The 17301-nt window shown below is 55.7% G+C and overlaps 2 protein-coding genes across 2 annotated transcripts; one reads left to right on the top strand and one right to left on the bottom strand.

Annotated features, from left to right (window-relative positions):
- Positions 1 to 994: 994 nt before the first annotated feature.
- On the bottom strand, positions 995 to 7438 carry HERPUD1 (homocysteine inducible ER protein with ubiquitin like domain 1). Its single transcript, XM_039721142.1, has 8 exons — positions 7271 to 7438; positions 6178 to 6255; positions 6017 to 6091; positions 4730 to 4851; positions 4150 to 4272; positions 3188 to 3535; positions 2641 to 2746; positions 995 to 2045 (listed from the first exon to the last, which is right to left on the bottom strand). Exons 1-8 carry the CDS (start codon positions 7400 to 7402, stop codon positions 1878 to 1880), a joined length of 1152 nt encoding a protein of 383 aa, XP_039577076.1. The 5' UTR covers positions 7403 to 7438; the 3' UTR covers positions 995 to 1877.
- Positions 7439 to 8017: 579 nt separating this feature from the next.
- On the top strand, positions 8018 to 16673 carry PARD6A (par-6 family cell polarity regulator alpha). Its single transcript, XM_039721141.1, has 3 exons — positions 8018 to 11301; positions 12422 to 12644; positions 15356 to 16673. The coding sequence occupies exons 1-3, from the start codon at positions 10642 to 10644 to the stop codon at positions 16141 to 16143; spliced, it is 1671 nt and encodes a 556-aa protein (XP_039577075.1). The 5' UTR covers positions 8018 to 10641; the 3' UTR covers positions 16144 to 16673.
- The last annotated feature ends 628 nt before the right edge of the window (positions 16674 to 17301 follow it).

The following is a 17301-nucleotide window of genomic DNA, read 5'->3' as shown; positions in this document are numbered from 1 at the left end:
ACTGCTCTCTCCTGCTCAATCTGAGCACAGGCACAGCTCAGCTGATTTAGGAACTTTGCCAAGACACCTGAGTATGGTTTGCTACACCCTGAGGGAGAAAAACCCACGATCCACAAAGCAGCCTTGATGTGGAGCACAGCCAGTGCAGCAGCTGAGGGGCGAGCTGCAGTTGTGTCTGGGGTGGGGGAATGGCTGTCACCCACCCTGTGCCTACCACAGGGACACAGACTGTGGTGCTGGAAAAGCCTGGGGATGCCTCTTTTTGGGGGAGTGCAATTCCCAGAGCAGCACCAGCCCATTATCAAGGCAAGAAAGACATCTCCTCCAGGAACATCCTCAAAGGCTTATACATGATATATCTGGGGACAACAAAACTGACCTCCTCTCAAATGATCTCATTTTAAATACTTGATTTTACCACTGTCCTACCCATTCTCCAACTCTCCAGCAAACTGAAGATACAGCAGAAAAACAAGCCTGGAAAAAGAATTTGTACAAATCAAAACCAGTAACAGGATTAAGGGGCTACCACAGGTAACACCAACAAACCATGTCCAACATTAGTCTGATCTGACATGGCAAGATCAAGCATTACCTGCTACAACTGCTGGTCCCAACTGATTGGGGCCAAAATTGGCTCCTCAACCTGTCCTGCCAAGTGCAGGCAGCAGAGGACAAGAGTGACAATTCCAGGACTGGCAGCTGTTCCCAGACAGCACATTTCAAGCCAAGTTAAGCCCTGAGCCAAGACTGTGTAGCAGCTCCACCATGAGTCTCAGGCAGGGTTCAAGGAGCCCAACTCCCCAAATACCTACAGAATTACCCATTTCAAGATATCCAGCTTTCCATAAGCAAACAAACTCCAAACTATTCAAGGCACTTCAGCTGCTGAAGAACACAGCAGGGCATGGAACTGAGTTAAGCACATTTTCTCCTCATATCCCAACTCCCTCACCAGGACTTTTCAATAAAAAATAGGCAAGAACACACCCTGTGCTTTAGAGAATATATACAAATATGCATATAAATGCCTGCAAATTTTATTGCAATAACAGCCCTTAACCATATCAGAAATTAAAGGGAACACAATGAAATAATACAAGAGGAGTTGCACTGGAGTGAGAATGCAAAGTTAAATACAGGAATTAGACTGCTTTAACTTTGCATCCAAAAGCTGTGAAGAAGTTTACATTTTGCATAAGTTTTTGCTAAATATATTTATACTTGAACACGCTCTTCCCCCATGATCTGGCAGCAGGGCAGAGGGGAAGGGAGAATTAAATCTTGAATTTAAACTGAATTTGGCAACATAAAATTTAGTCTGCAACTCCACTGAGGTAATTGCTTGTCCACATCACCATCTTACAGTCCTCCACTTTACTCAACAAGGAGATTGCACAATACATTCTTCATAGGGAAATATTTACAAAGAAAATTTAAAATATTGAAGCAATTTAACAATAGATATTTCCTAAAAATCTGCTAATGCATATCTAGCAATTTCTGTTTGAGATCCTACACTCAGTGTAATTAAAATAGCATTTGAAACATTCCAACAGGAATCACATTGCACAGAAGAAGCAATTTGCTTCCCTAACATTTTTGCACACCTGCTCAGAGCCTGTGCCTTTAGTGCACAAGTCCACAATGCCAAGCCTCTACATAGGTACCTAATAAATGCTATGGAACAAAGTTCTTTGGAATGAGGACAAGCATCTCAGTCCCTGGGCTGTAATGATGTAAGGCTTCCTGCAGCTTTATTTGCTGGGTCAGTGAAAGCCAGAGGAAGTGCCATCCCTTTCCACGCCTGCTCTGGAGTTGGTGTCTGGTTCTCTCAGGTGTCCACTGCAGTTTCAGACAAGCACATTGGTGACAGATCAGTTACGGGTCAGTCCAGGCCCTTCTGGAAGGAGGGAGGCAAAGAAAGTCTTGAAAAAAACCCACACCGTGCTCACGAGTGAAGGGCTGGCCTGCTGCAGCTCTTGGAAAGCCTGTCCCTCATCAGGAGATGCCTCAGACTCATTTGCTCTGCCTCCATTTTCCCCCTGTCAAAATAAAGGATATTTGGTAAAGAAGAATTTCAGAAACACATTAGAAAAATCTGGCATCAAACTGTTTTTGTTACCAAAACATCACTGTTTGAATATAGAATTTTTCAAGTAGCCCCAGATACAAAGTCAAAAGCCTAAGCTGCACATGAACATCAGTGGTTAACTCACACTGCTGCACAGTGTTTCTGGACACGACAGCCATCAAGCACCAGATCAGGTGAATTATGTATTTACAGCTAATTAACTTTCACTGACATCAGAACTGTCAGATTCAAATGAAAGACTCAAACTGCTTATAGACACAAATCCTACAGAGGTGTAGCCTGAACCCTGCCTCAGTTACAGCCTGTAACAAACCACTTCCCTCTACAACTTCCTAAAGGACAGACACAGCTGAAAGATAACCTTCACCCTGAAATATTTTGGTGAACTAAGGAATTTACGACACCAAAGGAGGACTCAGGTGGCAATTATTCTCCCATAATGTCTACAGAAGTTTCAAGAAAAATTTTTTTTCTACTACACAATTATTAAACCAAAAACAAAACTACTCAGGGTTTCATGGTTTAAAAATAGAGCAAGACAATACCTGAAAATTATTGTTCTGGTCCTGGTTTGGAGCAGCTTGAGGAGGAACATTGCCTGGGAAGGGCTGAACTGGCCTTCGTCTAAATGGGAACCGTCCAGCATGGTGCCTGGGGAAGGCAACAAATTCATCAGTTAATTAATGCTGTTTCAACATTACTCATCCTGTTACACAACAGCTGCACATCTGACTGCTCAGAGCTGCTGGCAACCACCAACAGTAAAATTCAAGGACTTCCAGTGGAACAGTGAACCTTCAACTCTCCAAGTGTACATAGACGTTGGAAAAGCTGCTCCACTTTCAACTGCTAGACCTACAATTCAGACACCTACATCACTTGTTCCACAGGTGATCAAAGAATTTAAGAGGTCAGAATATTTTTCTCAGATAAGACATCCCAAGCATAGCAGATGCTATGAGGGTCCATTATCTGTGTTTTTATCCTAATTATATTCCCTCACACAGAGAGGTTCAAAGGCAGCTCAGGACACTCCACTCAGTACTTCAGTGAAACCCTTCTGAACAGCAAATATTAACACCATACACTTACAGATACATCAGAACAGTGCCACCCATGACGAGGAGGAGTCTGCTGATACTGGAGTAGAAATAGACCATGTTGACAAAAACATACAACAGTGTTGCTGAGTAGAGCCAGTCCAACCAGTCTCGATTGCCACCCTCCTCATCTTCCTCCATGAGGGGCCCCCCTTGGGCATTCATCCTCAAGTTCTGGTCAGCCACTGCATTAACCTGAGCAGCAACATTCTGGTTTCCAGGCTGGTTTTGGGCAGGAAATGGGTCTGGGAGAGGAGCTGGAGGTGTCACTGGTGCCACTGGTATCTCCTGAGAATGCCGTGCACGGGATGGGTCAGCAGATGCAGCAGTAGAAGCCAAGCTGGAACCAGAGAACAAAGCACAGGATGAGGCTTAGTCAAATCCTCTGACTCCACACAGGCCCTGTGTGTGAAAGCCTCTCCATCTTTAGTAGTAGAGTCAGATCACATGCAAGTAGAAAACATTAAGTTTTAGTTCCACCCATAACAATTGTACAGTGACTCCAACAAATCAAACCAGATACCCTCCCCTTTATCAACAGTAATGTCAATACTTCACAAAAACAATTTAGAGCAATCTGCAGGTAGTCTAAAAGCCTTCTGCAAGTCTCAGCTTGACCTATCACTGATGTCCAGCCAATGCTGTATGCACATCAAGCAGTAACAAAAAAAAAAAAAAAAAAAAAAAAAAGAACAAAGGCTCATCAGCAGGGTCAGATTTACTCCAGACACTTGCCCTCCCAATGAAGGGACAGACAGGCAACAGGCAAGATCCAGAACCACTGCCCTGAGCAGCAGCAGAGCAGCACAGTTAGGGGTACAGGCCCAAAACATTCACCACAAGTGGTGAAAAAGTCTCCAAGCAGCATCAAAAGAGGAAGAATTGCCTGGAGCTCTCCAATTTCTTGCATTGCAGTTTCTACTTCCTACTGGCAGCTTGGAATAGAACACTTACTATTGCATGTAATACTGTCTTGCATAAATCTGCTGGAACCAGGACATCTGAAGCATGCTGTAGGTTGTGTAAGCAGAGAAGCCAGGAGCCATGCTCTGGAAGGGATGCTGAGTTGTTTCCAGCCTTGGTCAAAATTTGAACACATTCATTAGCAAACATTGGACAAGAGCAATTTATTACAGAACAATGTAAATAGCTTCTGCCATTTTGTGCATCCAAATACAAAATTAATTCTTCCTTCTAGACACCTGTTTATCCACATGAACAAAGGAAAGACTCTTCTTCCTAATTAGCCAAGCAGTGCATTTTCTTTTAGATATCACATCCTTGGAAGTGTTCAAGGCCAGGTTGGACACAGCAACCTGATCCAGTGGAAGGTGTCCTTCATGGCAGAGGGTTGGACTAGATGGCCTTTAAAGGTCCCTTCCAATCCAAATTATTGCATGCCCACTAAAGCTTTTATACAAAGCCTCATCATACATGGCCCATGGTCTATGGACTCATGGCAATATATATGGCATAAGGAGCTGGCATCAACACAAACAAACCACCTTAAAAATGTACATAAAATTATATTTACCCATTACTGGCATCTGCTGAAGAGTGGACACCTGAAGAGCTCCTCAACCTTCCACCATCTGAGGAAGACACATTTGATTCCTGCCTGGCTTCTGATGGTAACTTGGGCTGATCAGCTTTAACCTACAGACAGCAGGGCAGCCAGTGAGGTTTACTCAGGATACCACAAACACTTCATGCAAAAAGTCTGCAACCACAAAGTATGCCCTGGTTTTAACTGCACAGCACCTCTCAGTGCTGCCCCTGCCTTGGGCACCACACCACAAGCACCTCTGTCAGTATTTAAACCTCCTGGAACAAAATGACTGGGATGCAAAACTGATACGATGCTACTCCTCCCTTTCAAAAGATCTATACTGTATTTGTTACTTCTTAGGCACACAGTGTCCATCTGGCTATAAAAACATGAAATACAAAAGACATTTTGGCTTTTTCTTATGGTAAATTTGTACTTGCACAAACTGCTGGACACAGCTCAAGGGCTGTCCTGTGGTGAAATATCTGACACCCAGCCAAAGCTGGCCGACATCTAGCAACTATTCAGTGTCCATCTGGCTACAAAAATACAAAATACAAAAGACACTTTGGTAAATTTGTACTTGCACAAACTGCTGTACACAGCTCAAGGGCTGTCCTGTGGTGAAATATCTGACACCCAGCCAAAGCTGGCCGACATCTAGCAACCAGCAGGCATGGGTAGGGTTAGCTCACAGTTCTTTAATGGGCAACAGGAACACACCTCTAGAAACCTTTGCCCAGCCACTTTAAAGAAAGATTGAGTTTTGGCCATTTGTACTTGAGACCAGCCCATCCTGAGCTCAAGCACTAAGGCTGAGCCTGCAGAGAGGAAGCCAAAGATGAGTCACTAATGGGAGCAGCTGAAGTTTCTGCAGTTCTCAGCCTTCTGCCCTCCCCACAGAGATCAGAACCACTTCCCTCCACTTCTCTTCTGACCACAAGCTCAGTTTGTCCAAGCATGCCTGGGACACAGCAAATCATCATCTATTTAATAAAACTGAATCTGGAAGGCATTTCTCCCCTGAGCAGCACATCACAACTAGATCTTTCTTATCAAATACCATGAGAATCTTTACTGATGAACTCTGGAGGCAATTTTTTTACTCAGCTTAATCCAAATACATTCTTACACTCCCAAACAAATTATCACAAACAGTGCTGCTGCACTAATAGGGAAACCTGCAGTAAAAGGGAACTTTAAAATGGTCATCCAACACTTCTTGTTTTCAGTTACAAGCCCAAGACTCAGAGTTAACTTAAGTTTCATTACCTCTGATTTGGTTCCTTGCATACTTGGAGGAGTCTTGAAGTTGTATACCAAATGAAGAGCATGCAGCTCCCCATGCTGAAATATAAGGGAAGATCTGTTAAAAAAAAAAAATCCCTTCTCTGGATTTATTCCAGGATGTTATAAAAGACACTTTTTTATACCTTTGGCAACAATTCTCCCAGACAGAGGTGATCAAGCAGCAGCTTCCCAGAATAAATCAGCTTTTGGTCCTCTTCAGGCTTTGAAGAAAGAAAACAAGGAATAGGATTACTTCCTGTGCCAAGCATTAACCAACACAGCTCACAGCTGGAGGGGAAAGGCACGGAGCTTGGAGCATTCCACATACTAAGGTGCACATCTAAATTCAGCTGAAGTTATGAGAACAACTGAATGCCCAAGTGGGATATTACCAAGGTGCAAGCCTGCATAAGAATCCAAAGTCCCTTGGGCAAAGAATTTGGTTACGTGCTATATCTTTTACAGTCCCAACAAAAACATTTGTATTTCTTAAAAACAGAAGTTTGGAGTTCTATCTAATCTGATCAGCACAGGGGTGGTGTCGAGTAAAGCTGTTACACCCCCTCCAAGGTGAGCCAGCTGCTCCCCACCAGGAGCTGTCCCAGAGCAGCTGGTGGGGCACACGGAGCCTGTTTCTGGCTGGTCACCAGGGAAAAGCACGGCAAAGGCACGGGAACCAGGCCTTCTCCCAAGCAACCAGTGACAGCACAAGGGGAAGCAGCTTCAAGTTTGCAGCTGGATATTACAGAAAACTTCTTCACTGAAGGAATGGTTAAAGATTGAAATGGGCTACCCGGGGAAATGGAGTCGCTATCCCTGGAAAAAATGAGCGCAGACACGGCACAGTGTGGCTTGGCAGGCAGTGTCGAAGGCTGAGCTCGCAGCTCTGTCCCCAGCTGATGGCAGCCCCGGGGCAGGCACAGCGCGGCGCTCCGGCCGCACCGCGCGGGGTGCCGCTCACCGGCCCGGCCGGGCGCGGTGCCAGCGGGCGCGGCCGTCCCCGCACAGCCGCGGGCCGCGCCGTGCCGGGCGGGCGGTTAATGATTAACAAACCAGCCCCACGGCAGCCCGAGTGCGGCTGACGCAACCGGGAGCAGGGCAGCCCGGGGGGCTGCTACCGGCCCCGGAGCCCCGCGGCAGCTGCCGCCGCTGCCCCGCGGGGACCCGGCCAGCCCCGATCACCCAGCCAGCCCTCATCAGCCACACACCCTGCGCGGCTGCGCTGTACGCACTCACCGGCGCGTCGGGCAGCAGCCGGCGCAGCTCGGTCTTGAGGCGGCGCACGGTCCAGGCGGGCTGGGCGCTGAGGCGGAGGTCGCGGTGCCGCTGCGCGGGGCTCCGCACCAGCAGCGGCAGCGGCTCCTCCATGCTGGGCGCCAGGCGGGCGGTGATTGCAAAAGCGGCCCGGCCAGAGCTTTATAGCGGCCCGCCCCGCCGCAGGGCCGCGGTGGCTGCGGCTCATTGGCCGCGATGAGGGCGGGGGCGGGGGCTGCCACGTGGGCCAATGGGACGGAGCCTCGCGTGCAGGGCCGTGAGGAAGCGGGGGAGCTGATTGGGTGGTGCCGGGTGAGGGGCGGGGCTATGCGGTCACCACGGAGACCGTGCCCCGCCCCGCCCGGGCTCTGAGGGGCGGCGGCCATGGCCGGGCCGGTGCCGCTGTCCTGCGTCCGTCTGTCCCTCCTTCCACCGCAGCACCCCCGGCACCAGCACCCCTGGTAGCGATCCCTTGCTTCGCCTTCCCTCTCCCCTGGCCCGCCGGAGCAGCACAGCTGTGTGGAATCCGCACGTGCTGCACGCCCAGCCTGATCCGGGTGAAACATCCCCTTTTTCCCTATGGATATTGTCCCCAATGTGTGTAGCTACCTCAGCAGGTGTGCTGCGGGCTTTGTGGGTACAGCACAAACCGTACTTCTGGGTGGAGCCAAAAGAAGCGTGCGGAGATGCTGGGGAAAATTAATAATTCATGACATTTTTACTAACAAAAAAAAAAACAAACAAAAAAAAAAAGTGGACCAGCAGCTTTCCCCTTGCCCATCTTGCTGAGAGATGCGATGCAGCCCGTGCAAGGCCCGTGGTAATGATGCTGATGCACCAGGAGGGGGTTTGCGCGTCCTTCCAAACGCAGCTGCCGGAGCGTGAGGCGTCGCAGTTATCTCTCGGGTTATCGCCAGGTGTTTATTTACTCTGCGTGCTTCAGGAGCTGCTCAGTGCTCCTTGGCAGCCAGACCTGTTGCCCAAAGGCACGGGTGAGTCCGCAGCCAGGATAGATTCTGCAGCCGGGAAAGGCGCTCTGCCGCGGGGATTCATCATCGCGGGGAGAGCCGAGCCCAAGGGCAGCGCTGCCCTGAGCCCACAACGCAAAATCACCCAGGAATGAGCTGAGCCGAGCCTGGCTCTGCTCGGGTGAAGCCTCCGCAGCGGCCGGGGTACGATCTTGTGAGGATGGAGAGTTCATGGGAGCCCATTCCTGCCTCGCAGTCACATCCCGGGGCTGCACTCCTGCGGCTCTGTGCGTGCTGTCCCCGCACTCCTGCGGCTCTGTCCGTGCTGTCCCCGCACTCCTGCGGCTCTGTGCGTGCTGTCCCCGCACTCCTGCGGCTCTGTCCGTGCTGTCCCCGCACTCCTGCGGCTCTGTGCGTGCTGTCCCCGCACTCCTGCGGCTCTGTCCGTGCTGTCCCCGCACTCCTGCGGCTCTGTCCGTGCTGTCCCCGCACTCCTGTGGCTCTGTGCGTGCTGTCCCCGGGAGGGCTCGCTGCCCAGGTGGGCTTTGCCTCCCCGACTCCTGCTCTGTGTCCCGCCAGCCCCAGGAGACGCTGCCAGAGCTATTTGCTGCTCTTGCTCCCTCAGCACAGATCGTGATCCCCATCCCTCGGCGCCTGCTGACGGTGGGGAAAGACAAACACAGTGTCCAGGGCCACCCCTGCCATTGCCAAGGTGACTTTGCTGCTCGCTGGGTTGCAGCCTTTGTTCAGAGCACCAGGCGAGTTCCCGTGGGTGGCAGGGACAGGGTAAGGCCGTGCAGGTGTTGGAGTGGAACCAGGATCAAGGACTCTGTGTGTTTTATCTGGGACTCCCTGTGCTGCTGCTGTAGCCACAGCACCGATCCTGCCTCGAGCTCCTGTGCTTCTCTTTCATCACAGACAAGAGGGGCAGAGCTCAGCTGGGCTGCTTTCTGCTCATTCCATGTCTGAGCCATTGCTGGGGAAAATGCCTGCTCACTGGACAAACTTACCTGAATCCAGCACAGACCTGGAGGAACAACCTCCTGAGGCAGTGGAGTGCTGAAGCCCAGCAGCCCCCCTCCATGTCTGGGGGTGCTGGAGCCCCAGAGAGCCAGGCCCTTGCTGCCCTCACCCACAGCAGCCAAGAACTGGTGGATCTGGGGTCAGTGGACACATCTGGACATCAGGTAGCACATGCTCCAGTTCCAGAGGCTGCTTCAGAGCTCCTGGGACTGAGGCAGAACAAACGCCCTGATACTGCCTGCTTAGCTTAGCTCACTCTGTGGCAGCAGATAAGGGGCCACAGCAAAACCAGAAGGTGTGACCAGCACATCACCCCACTGTCCTGCTGAACAATTAACTCCAATTTACCAAAATTGGAGATGAAGGGCTGCAAGCTGCTTTTGTTGCCTGCGTAAATATTAACCATGGTGTAAATCAGGATTATCTCTCTGAACGCAACACAATTACTCTGTTAAAAAAAAACAAACTAAACTGGGGGGGCTGAGTGGGTATTGCTGATGAGTTTACAGCTCTGTTTGTGGTCAGGCTGGTTTTCATGGCGTGGCAATCTCTTGGCACAGCAGGAACAGCGGGAGGAGAATTTGCCAGCACATGAGGAGATGCCCCACGGTCTCACAGCCTGGCGTCTTCCTTTGCTCACCCAGGCACAGTGACACAAGGGACGAGCCTGCCAGGAGCCACAGAGCAGCTAACACAGACCTGGTGCTGGAGGAATGCCGAGGTGTGATGCAATTTTGTCCTGACCAGATGTTGCTCCCTGGGCCAGGACAGGGCAAGGATCAAAGGGCAGCAGAATCCAGACAAGCCCAGCTGATTCTCTGGGCTTGGGTTGATATGTTTATTCTGTTAGAAGCACTGTGCTTGCTGGGTGTCTGGCTTTAAAAACTGCTTCATGGCGCTGCTGTCATGGCCCCTTTGGCTCCAAAATTCCTCAGAGTCCATGAGCAAGAGTCTGGTTTTGTTCAGGCTCTGGTGACCCTGGAAGGAGCTCACAGTGTGTTCTGGCATCGCTGGCAGAGCTGCACTGCAGCGGGGTCTGCAGGGAAGGGCTTCTCTGGCTGTCCCTGAGTGTGTCTGTGCCAGTTCTGCCAGGCACATCCCATGGGCGTCTCCTGTGGACACAGCCTGGCAGCACCGAGGAGAGGTGCTCTGGCTGCACACCCTGGCAGCCTGGTGCTGGGACGGGCATGGCGAGGCTTTGCTGCACACCCGGTGAACTTGGTGTTCACTCAGCTGCTCCACTGCTCAGTAAAGCAAATCATCCCCAAAACAAAACCTTCCCTGGCCCACGCTGCTCTGGGGCAGCATGAAACTTCCCCGCCAGACAAGGGAGAAAAGCCAGAGCGAACCAGGAGGTGAGGAATGAGGGACATAGGTGGAAAACGTCGCCTGCTACCAGGATTGCCTCTGCCAAAGGCCACCACACCGGTGGCGTGGGAAGCCGGCTCCCGGCATGGGGAAATGCAGGGATATTCCCGGGCGGGGCCGGGGCTTCCACCGGCGACACTCGCGGGGACTCCGTGCAGATGCTGGCCGCGTGCCGGAGCTCGGTGTCCCCAGAGAGGGGCCGCCGCTGGGTTTGACGTGTCGCTAATGATGTTCCTGACAGCCATGGATGCCCGAGGTTACCGGCGCGGTGCCCGGTGCCGTCCCGGCGCGGCGGCGGCCGGACGGGGAGCGAGCTCGAGCAGACGGGGCCGATTTGGAGGGGACTGGGCTGGAGACGGGCTTGGGGACGGGGACCGGGACGAGGCTGGGGGTCCCGCCGCCCTCCCGTCCCACCCCCGTTTCCACGGCGACGTTGTCAGCAGCCGCCGGGCCCCGCCCCGCGCCCCGCCTGGGCCAATGGCGCGGCGGCGCCCGGCCTGCCCGCCGGTGACGTCATGGCCGGTGAAAATCCCCCGTGGCCGCGGGAGCGGCGGTGGCGGCGCGGCCCCGCGGCCCGGCGCGGCCCGCACCATGGCCAAGCACCACCGCACGCCGGCGCGCTCCGCCGAGCCCGTCATCGAGGTCAAGAGCAAGGTAAGCGCCCGCCGGCCACGGGGCCGGTGATGCCGATGCCGATGCCCGCGCCGGTTCCGCCGGGTCACGACCGAGCGCGTCGCCCCCGCGCCGGGCAGCGCACGTGGGGTGGCACCGCGCAGCGGGGAGCGGCGCGGCAGCCAGGCCGTGCGGGCTCTGGCTCGGCGCGGCCGTGGGAACGCCGCGGCGGAGCGCTCGCCAGATGCGCAGGGCGCCGGTGCGCCGTTCCGGCAGCCCCGCCGGTGCGGGGTGGCCCCGCCGGTGCGGGTGTGCGGGGTGTGCGGTCACCCCGGGGACACACCTCGCCCAGATGTGCACTCGCCCAGATGTGCGTGCTCGCCAAGGCGCGCTCGTCCCCGGCTATGCCATCACCCAGATGTGCGCCCCCAGCAAGGGACGAGCCCCTGTCTCGCCTCCAGATGTGCACACCTGCATGACTGTGCGCTCGCCCAGCTGTGGTCTCCCGCAGACGTGTCTGCTCATCCAGATACGTGCTCACCTGGCACACCCTTGCCCAGATGTGCGCGGTCGCCCAGATATGCACCATTGTCCACCTGTGCCCACCCACCCACGCCTGTGCTCGCCCAGACGCGTGCACTCCCTTCCTGCACCCTTATCCAGCTGTGCGCTCGCCCAGCTGTGCCACCGCCTGCCCGGGACCCCCGGCAGGGTGCAGGGTGCCCTCCTTCCCAGGCCGTGGTGGCCACCGCCTGCCCCGACAGCTGGGGTGTGACCCCCGCGGGCAGCGCGATCCTCGCAGCGCTCCTCAGCCTGTTCTTAATTGGCTTCCCGTTCGTCGTGACGGAAGGAGGCATTAATTAGCGCTGTTGCTCACCAGGTGCTACGGCAGCGCCCGTGTTGCAGGGAAGGGCCTCCCGGCAGCACGGAGTCTGGCACGGCTGGTGGTACGGCCAGAGGGTCCTTCCTCTGCCGCGGGGCCGTTTTTTGCCCCATCATTTCAGAAAAACGGCTTCCCTCCTTTTACTTTGTTTTTGGGACGGGCTCCTCCTGACTGGCTCTGCCCGCCCTGGGGCAGCTCTGTGTGGTCCCCTGCCTGCATCAGTCCTGCCAGCCTGCCCAGAGTCACCCTCTTCCTCCTCTTCCTCGTCCTCCTCTGCAGTTCGACGCTGAATTTCGCCGCTTTGCCATGAAGCGCTCCAGCGCCGGCAGCTTCCAGGACTTCTACCAGCTGCTGCAGACAGTGCACCAGATCCCGCGGGTGGACGTGCTCCTGGGCTACACAGACATCCACGGCGACCTCCTGCCCATCAACAACGACGACAACTACCACAAAGCCCTGTCCTCTGCCAACCCCCTCCTCAGGGTCATCATCCAGAAGAAGGGTAAGCGGGGCACTGGACGTGTCCTCCTGCCAAGAGAGATGGGCAGTGCTGCTGGTTCCACCTTTGGACTGTGCCAGCAGGGCCTGGCTGGTCACATACCCTCCAGCCACTGCTTTGGGGGATGGATGTGGAGATGGTGGCACTGGGAGGCTGCCAGAACCCTGCCAGGGCTCTCCCTGGCAGCTGAGGGCACCTCCTCAGCCCAGCCCATGCGACTGGTGAGCAAAGACAGATCCTTGCAATTCACCCCTTTGAAGTTTTCCAGCCAAGCTTGCATGGGCTCCCAGATAACACCCGTGTTACTCCCGTGAGCACTGTGCCAGCAGCCCCATCCAGCTTCCTGCCCTGAGGAGGTAACAGCCATCCTTTTGGCAGAGCTCTCAGTGTGCCAGGTGCTGCTGGATTTTCAGTGTTGAGAAGAGGCTTGGTGCCTCTTCCTGTCAGACCAGGGGTTTGCCCTTACCTTAGTGGCATATTCCCAGGGATCCACTTCTTTGACCAGGTACACCTGAGAGCATTCTGATAGCAGCATCCTGGTGAGGATGAAAGCCTCCAAGTGACAAACACTCAGTATTTCTCCTGTGTGCAGGGAAAACAAGCCCATCCCCTTCCATTCAGTTTAGTAGCACCGAGGTTTTCTCTTTCATAGCATCATCAGTCAGCAGTTCACAGAGCCAGAGCCTGACCCAGAGCCACAGGGTCAGCACAGCATCCAGAGTGAGTCTGTGTTTCCAGCTCATGTTAGCAGTATGAAGTCTCTGGGTGAGAGATGATGCTGGTGGCCAGCCCTGGCTGCTGTGTCAGTTTTCCTGGGCTTTTGCATCAGGGTGGTGTGGGATGCCCTGGACATGTGTTTCCCCTGTGGCCACATGGTGTGGGGGCTGGCAGCAGTGATCCAGGCTGCTGGAGCTCGTGGTGCTCTCAGGAGCTGTCACTGCCAGCTCTGAACCATCCCCTGTTCCTGGCCCAGTGCTTGGACCCAGGCTGTGACATGGAGAGCCAGTGCAGGGGTAGGTGTGTCAAGGCTGCAGTGGGACCATCACTCCTGCTCCCAACCCTGTGGGCTGCTGGAAAAGCCTGTGAGGGCCCATGACTGACTGTGCCAAAGCAGCACAGCGTGGAGAGGGAGCAGGCAGAGCCTGGCTCCATGGGTAACATGATAAGGAAGGCGAGCAGGCAGCACCAGGGAGCTGCAGCACCCAGCTGTGCCCGCAGGAGAGGGGCTGCAGGGCTGGCAGCACCACAGGGAGGTGAGCAGAGAGGCCAGGAGCAAGTCCTGGGTGAATCACAGCTAATTTAAAATGCATCCAGGTCATCCCGAGGCTGGGCTGTCGTTGAACCGGTCTGGGTCGCTGAGGAATGTGGCTGCAGAGCCTCTCCCCCCGCCGGGTGCAGGGAGCTGTGCACACACACAGGTGTGCTCCTGGCAGTGGGCTCCGCAGCAGCCAGCCCCGCCACAGCAGGGCAAAAAGCAAAGGCTGCAGCTGGGCTCCCCTCTGTGCCATCACACCGGTGGGTGAAGCCATCCCTGCAGGGCAGCCTGGCTGGGACAATGGCACTGACCCTCCTTGGCTGGGCCCAGGCTCATGGGAAGGGCAGGGGAAGGCGTGGGACATTGCCAGGGCCACCGTGGGGCTCATCCTTGGCGTGCTGGACCTGCCTGGCCCAGCCACTCTGCGCCCCTTGGAGAGGAGCTGTGTGCTGAAATAGCTGTGGGAAAGCCTCCGCCACCCTTCCCCGAGCTAAAAATATGCCAAGACTGTGTGTGCAGGGAGATATTTATAAACCAGGAGCCCTGGCAGGCTGGCTTGGCTAGGGAGAAATCCCATGTCCCCTGGGCTTGGGGACATCCCTAGCAGCCCTGCAGCTGGAGCAGGGTCCGGATGCTGGTGGGGGACACTGTGCAGAATGTGCTGACCATGGAGCATCCAGATGTGGGCTCCCCCATGGAAAGAGATGGGGAGAAACCAGAGAGGAACCAGGGGCTGCTCCCCAGAACCTGGTGGATGAGGCCAAGAGTGATGGGCTGGAGCTGAGCCCCCAGAGCAGCCCCAGGCCACAGTCCAGAAGGAGGGAATCAAACCCTGTATGAAGGTGCCTGATGGTGGAATAAGAGACATGGGCACAAATCACAGTCTGGGGTATTCAGGGGCCCTGAGCATACTGTAGCCCTGGGATGAATTTCCAGGATGTGGGGAGTCTCTGTCCTTGGGAATGGCAGAGTTCTGCAGGACACAGTGGTGGCTATCACCAACCCATGCCAGCGATAGCCCTGCTCTGGTGGGGCAGAGGACTATGGTGCTGTCTCCTGGGGCTGGACTTGCCCTAAGGGAGCTGGTTACCACCACAGCACACTTGTGTGGGGGGTCCTCTCTCCACAAACCCAAACTGGGGCATGGCTGCAGCTCCCAGGCCATCAGGGCTGGCAGCTCTAGTGTTAAACTGCAGAGTTTGGCTTAAAGTGTGATTAAGGCTGAATCACTGCCTCGATCCCACTAATCCTGGCCTGTGTGCCTGTGTACGCTGGGTAATCCCAGGAGATGGGCCCCAGCGGAGACAGGCTGCAGGGAAAGCCAGGCTGATGATCTGGGGAGGAAAAGCCGGTGGGACCTGTGAGCAGGGCCCTTCTGCTGAGCACCTGGGGCCAAGGGCACGCGCTCACGTCCCCGGAGCCGCAGTGCCTGACCCGTGTCCTCCCTCGCTCCCTGCAGCCGAGTCTGACGCCAGCGTCTTCGCCTCCAACTCCTTGCAGCGGAAGAAGAAAGGGCTGCTGCGCCCAGCACACTACAGGGCCAAGCCTCACCTCCTCATCGGGATGCCCCAGGACTTCCGCCAGATCTCCTCCATCATCGACGTGGACATCCTGCCCGAGACGCACCGGCGCGTGCGGCTGCACAAGCACGGCTCCGACAAACCGCTGGGCTTCTACATCCGCGATGGCGTCAGCGTGCGCGTGGCCCCGCAGGGCGTCGAGAAGGTGCCCGGCATCTTCATCTCCCGCCTGGTGAAGGGCGGCTTGGCTGAGAGCACGGGGCTGCTGGCGGTCAGCGACGAGATCCTGGAGGTGAACGGCATCGATGTGGCCGGCAAGTCCCTGGACCAAGTGACGGACATGATGGTGGCCAACAGCCACAACCTCATCATCACCGTCAAGCCGGCCAACCAGCGCAACAACGTCATCCGCAGCAGCAAGGCCTCGGGCAGCTCCGGCATGTCCACGGACAGCACCCCCAGCCAGCAGACCCCCAGCCCGGCCTCGCAGTACCTGAGCAACTACAGCACGGCCGAGAGCGACGAGGAGGGCGACCTGGTCATCGAGAGCGACAGCGCGTCCCACTACATGCCCGGGGGCTGCCCCAACGGGGGCCCCGCGGACGGACCCCTGCAGCGGAGCCTGTCCCCGCACAGCTCGCGGGGCTCCCTGCAGTCCCTTGGCAGCCACGACGGCAGCCCTGGCAGGGGCAGCGGACGGGAGGATGGCACCCTCCTCACCCTATAGCCGCAGGGGCCACTGCCACTCGGTGGCTGGCCGGGTTCCCGCTGATCTGGGCTGGATGTGGACACCAGGGTGATGATGTGGCCGGCAGCCAGGGGTGGAGAGGGGCTGCCCGCTGCCTTCTCCCCCCGCCCGTGACCCCCAGAGCCCCAGTGTGGGACCCACTCAAGCCAGGCACTGCCCCTCTGAGCGCCCTTGCCTCCTCTTCCAAGCAAGCGGGGGTTTTTAATTGTTTTATTGAAATATGCATCATTAATATATTGCAATGGACAGTAAAACTTTTTCTAGAAAGCGCCGTGCTTGTCCCTGGTTCATGTCACTGAAGGGAGGAGGGGGACACTGGGTGGGTACCCCAGCCCTGTGCACAGAAGGCAGTGCCTGGGGGCTGTGCCCTTGATCTTTGCTGCTGTGCTAGGTGACCCCACTGAGATTCGTTGTGGCTGTTGCAGGACACAGGTCCAGGCTGTTTTGGGCAGCTGCCTAGCCTGATGCAGCCAGCCTTGCTTGGTCCTGCCATTCCCACCTTGTCCCTGCTGCAGGGACACTCACTAATGCAGGGGACACCTGGTCAGGCAGCAGCACCTTGGCTGTCACTCAGCCCTGCAAATGCTGCTGGGGATAGTGCAGCCCCATCCTCCTTCTTCAGCCCCAAGCTCAGGGCAGGGGGGTCCACACCTGCCCCTGCTGCTCTGCTGGGGCTCCCAGCACCCTCAGTCCCTCTCCCAAAAGTGCCAAGCTGATGGTGGCACTCACTGCTGCCAAGGGCTTGTGGTGGGACCTGCAGCTCTCAGGGTCTGAAAAGCCAGCACAACTCTCCATTCAGAGCCTCAGGCCAGGGCAGGCTGGGAGTGCAGCAAGGGCTGAGGACACTCGTGGCACACAGCCAGGACTCAGCTAGAGCAGAGAGCAGATCTGGCAGCAGGGCTGGTTAGCCCAGGCTGGTTTTGGGCAGGGAGGTGCCCAGGGGCTGTGCCCATGGCCCCCAGTCACTCTCACCCAGCCGGCTCAGCCTGGCTGTGGGGTTTGCCCTGAGGTGGCCCCAGGGGCACATGAGGTGATTTTCCAGCTGGCATCTCACCTCCTCCAGCCCTCGAGTGCCAAAATACTCCCCACGCCTTGGCAGCAGCGTCAGCCCTGACATCCCAGGGCACTGCAGTGTGC

Source organism: Passer montanus, unplaced genomic scaffold (assembly GCF_014805655.1).
Source record: "Passer montanus isolate IOZ18808 unplaced genomic scaffold, ASM1480565v1 scaffold45, whole genome shotgun sequence".
NCBI classification, from domain to species: Eukaryota; Metazoa; Chordata; class Aves; order Passeriformes; family Passeridae; genus Passer; species Passer montanus.
Note: the sequence above shows the minus strand (reverse complement) of the source record. Positions and strands in the feature narration are given on the sequence as shown.

Bases quoted from the DNA above. Each gene is read 5' to 3' on its own strand.
- HERPUD1 (XM_039721142.1), bottom strand. From the start codon at position 7,402: ATGGAGGAGCCGCTGCCGCTGCTGGTGCGGAGCCCCGCGCAGCGGCAC. The intron at 6,256-7,270 runs GTGAGTGCGTAC...CTTTCTTCAAAG, and splicing joins GGCTGCTGCCCGACGCGCCG to CCTGAAGAGGACCAAAAGCT. The intron at 6,092-6,177 runs GTATAAAAAAGT...CTTATATTTCAG, and splicing joins TGGGAGAATTGTTGCCAAAG to CATGGGGAGCTGCATGCTCT.
- PARD6A (XM_039721141.1), top strand. From the start codon at position 10,642: ATGAGGGACATAGGTGGAAAACGTCGCCTGCTACCAGGATTGCCTCTG. The intron at 11,302-12,421 runs GTAAGCGCCCGC...CCTCCTCTGCAG, and splicing joins TCATCGAGGTCAAGAGCAAG to TTCGACGCTGAATTTCGCCG. The intron at 12,645-15,355 runs GTAAGCGGGGCA...CGCTCCCTGCAG, and splicing joins GGTCATCATCCAGAAGAAGG to CCGAGTCTGACGCCAGCGTC.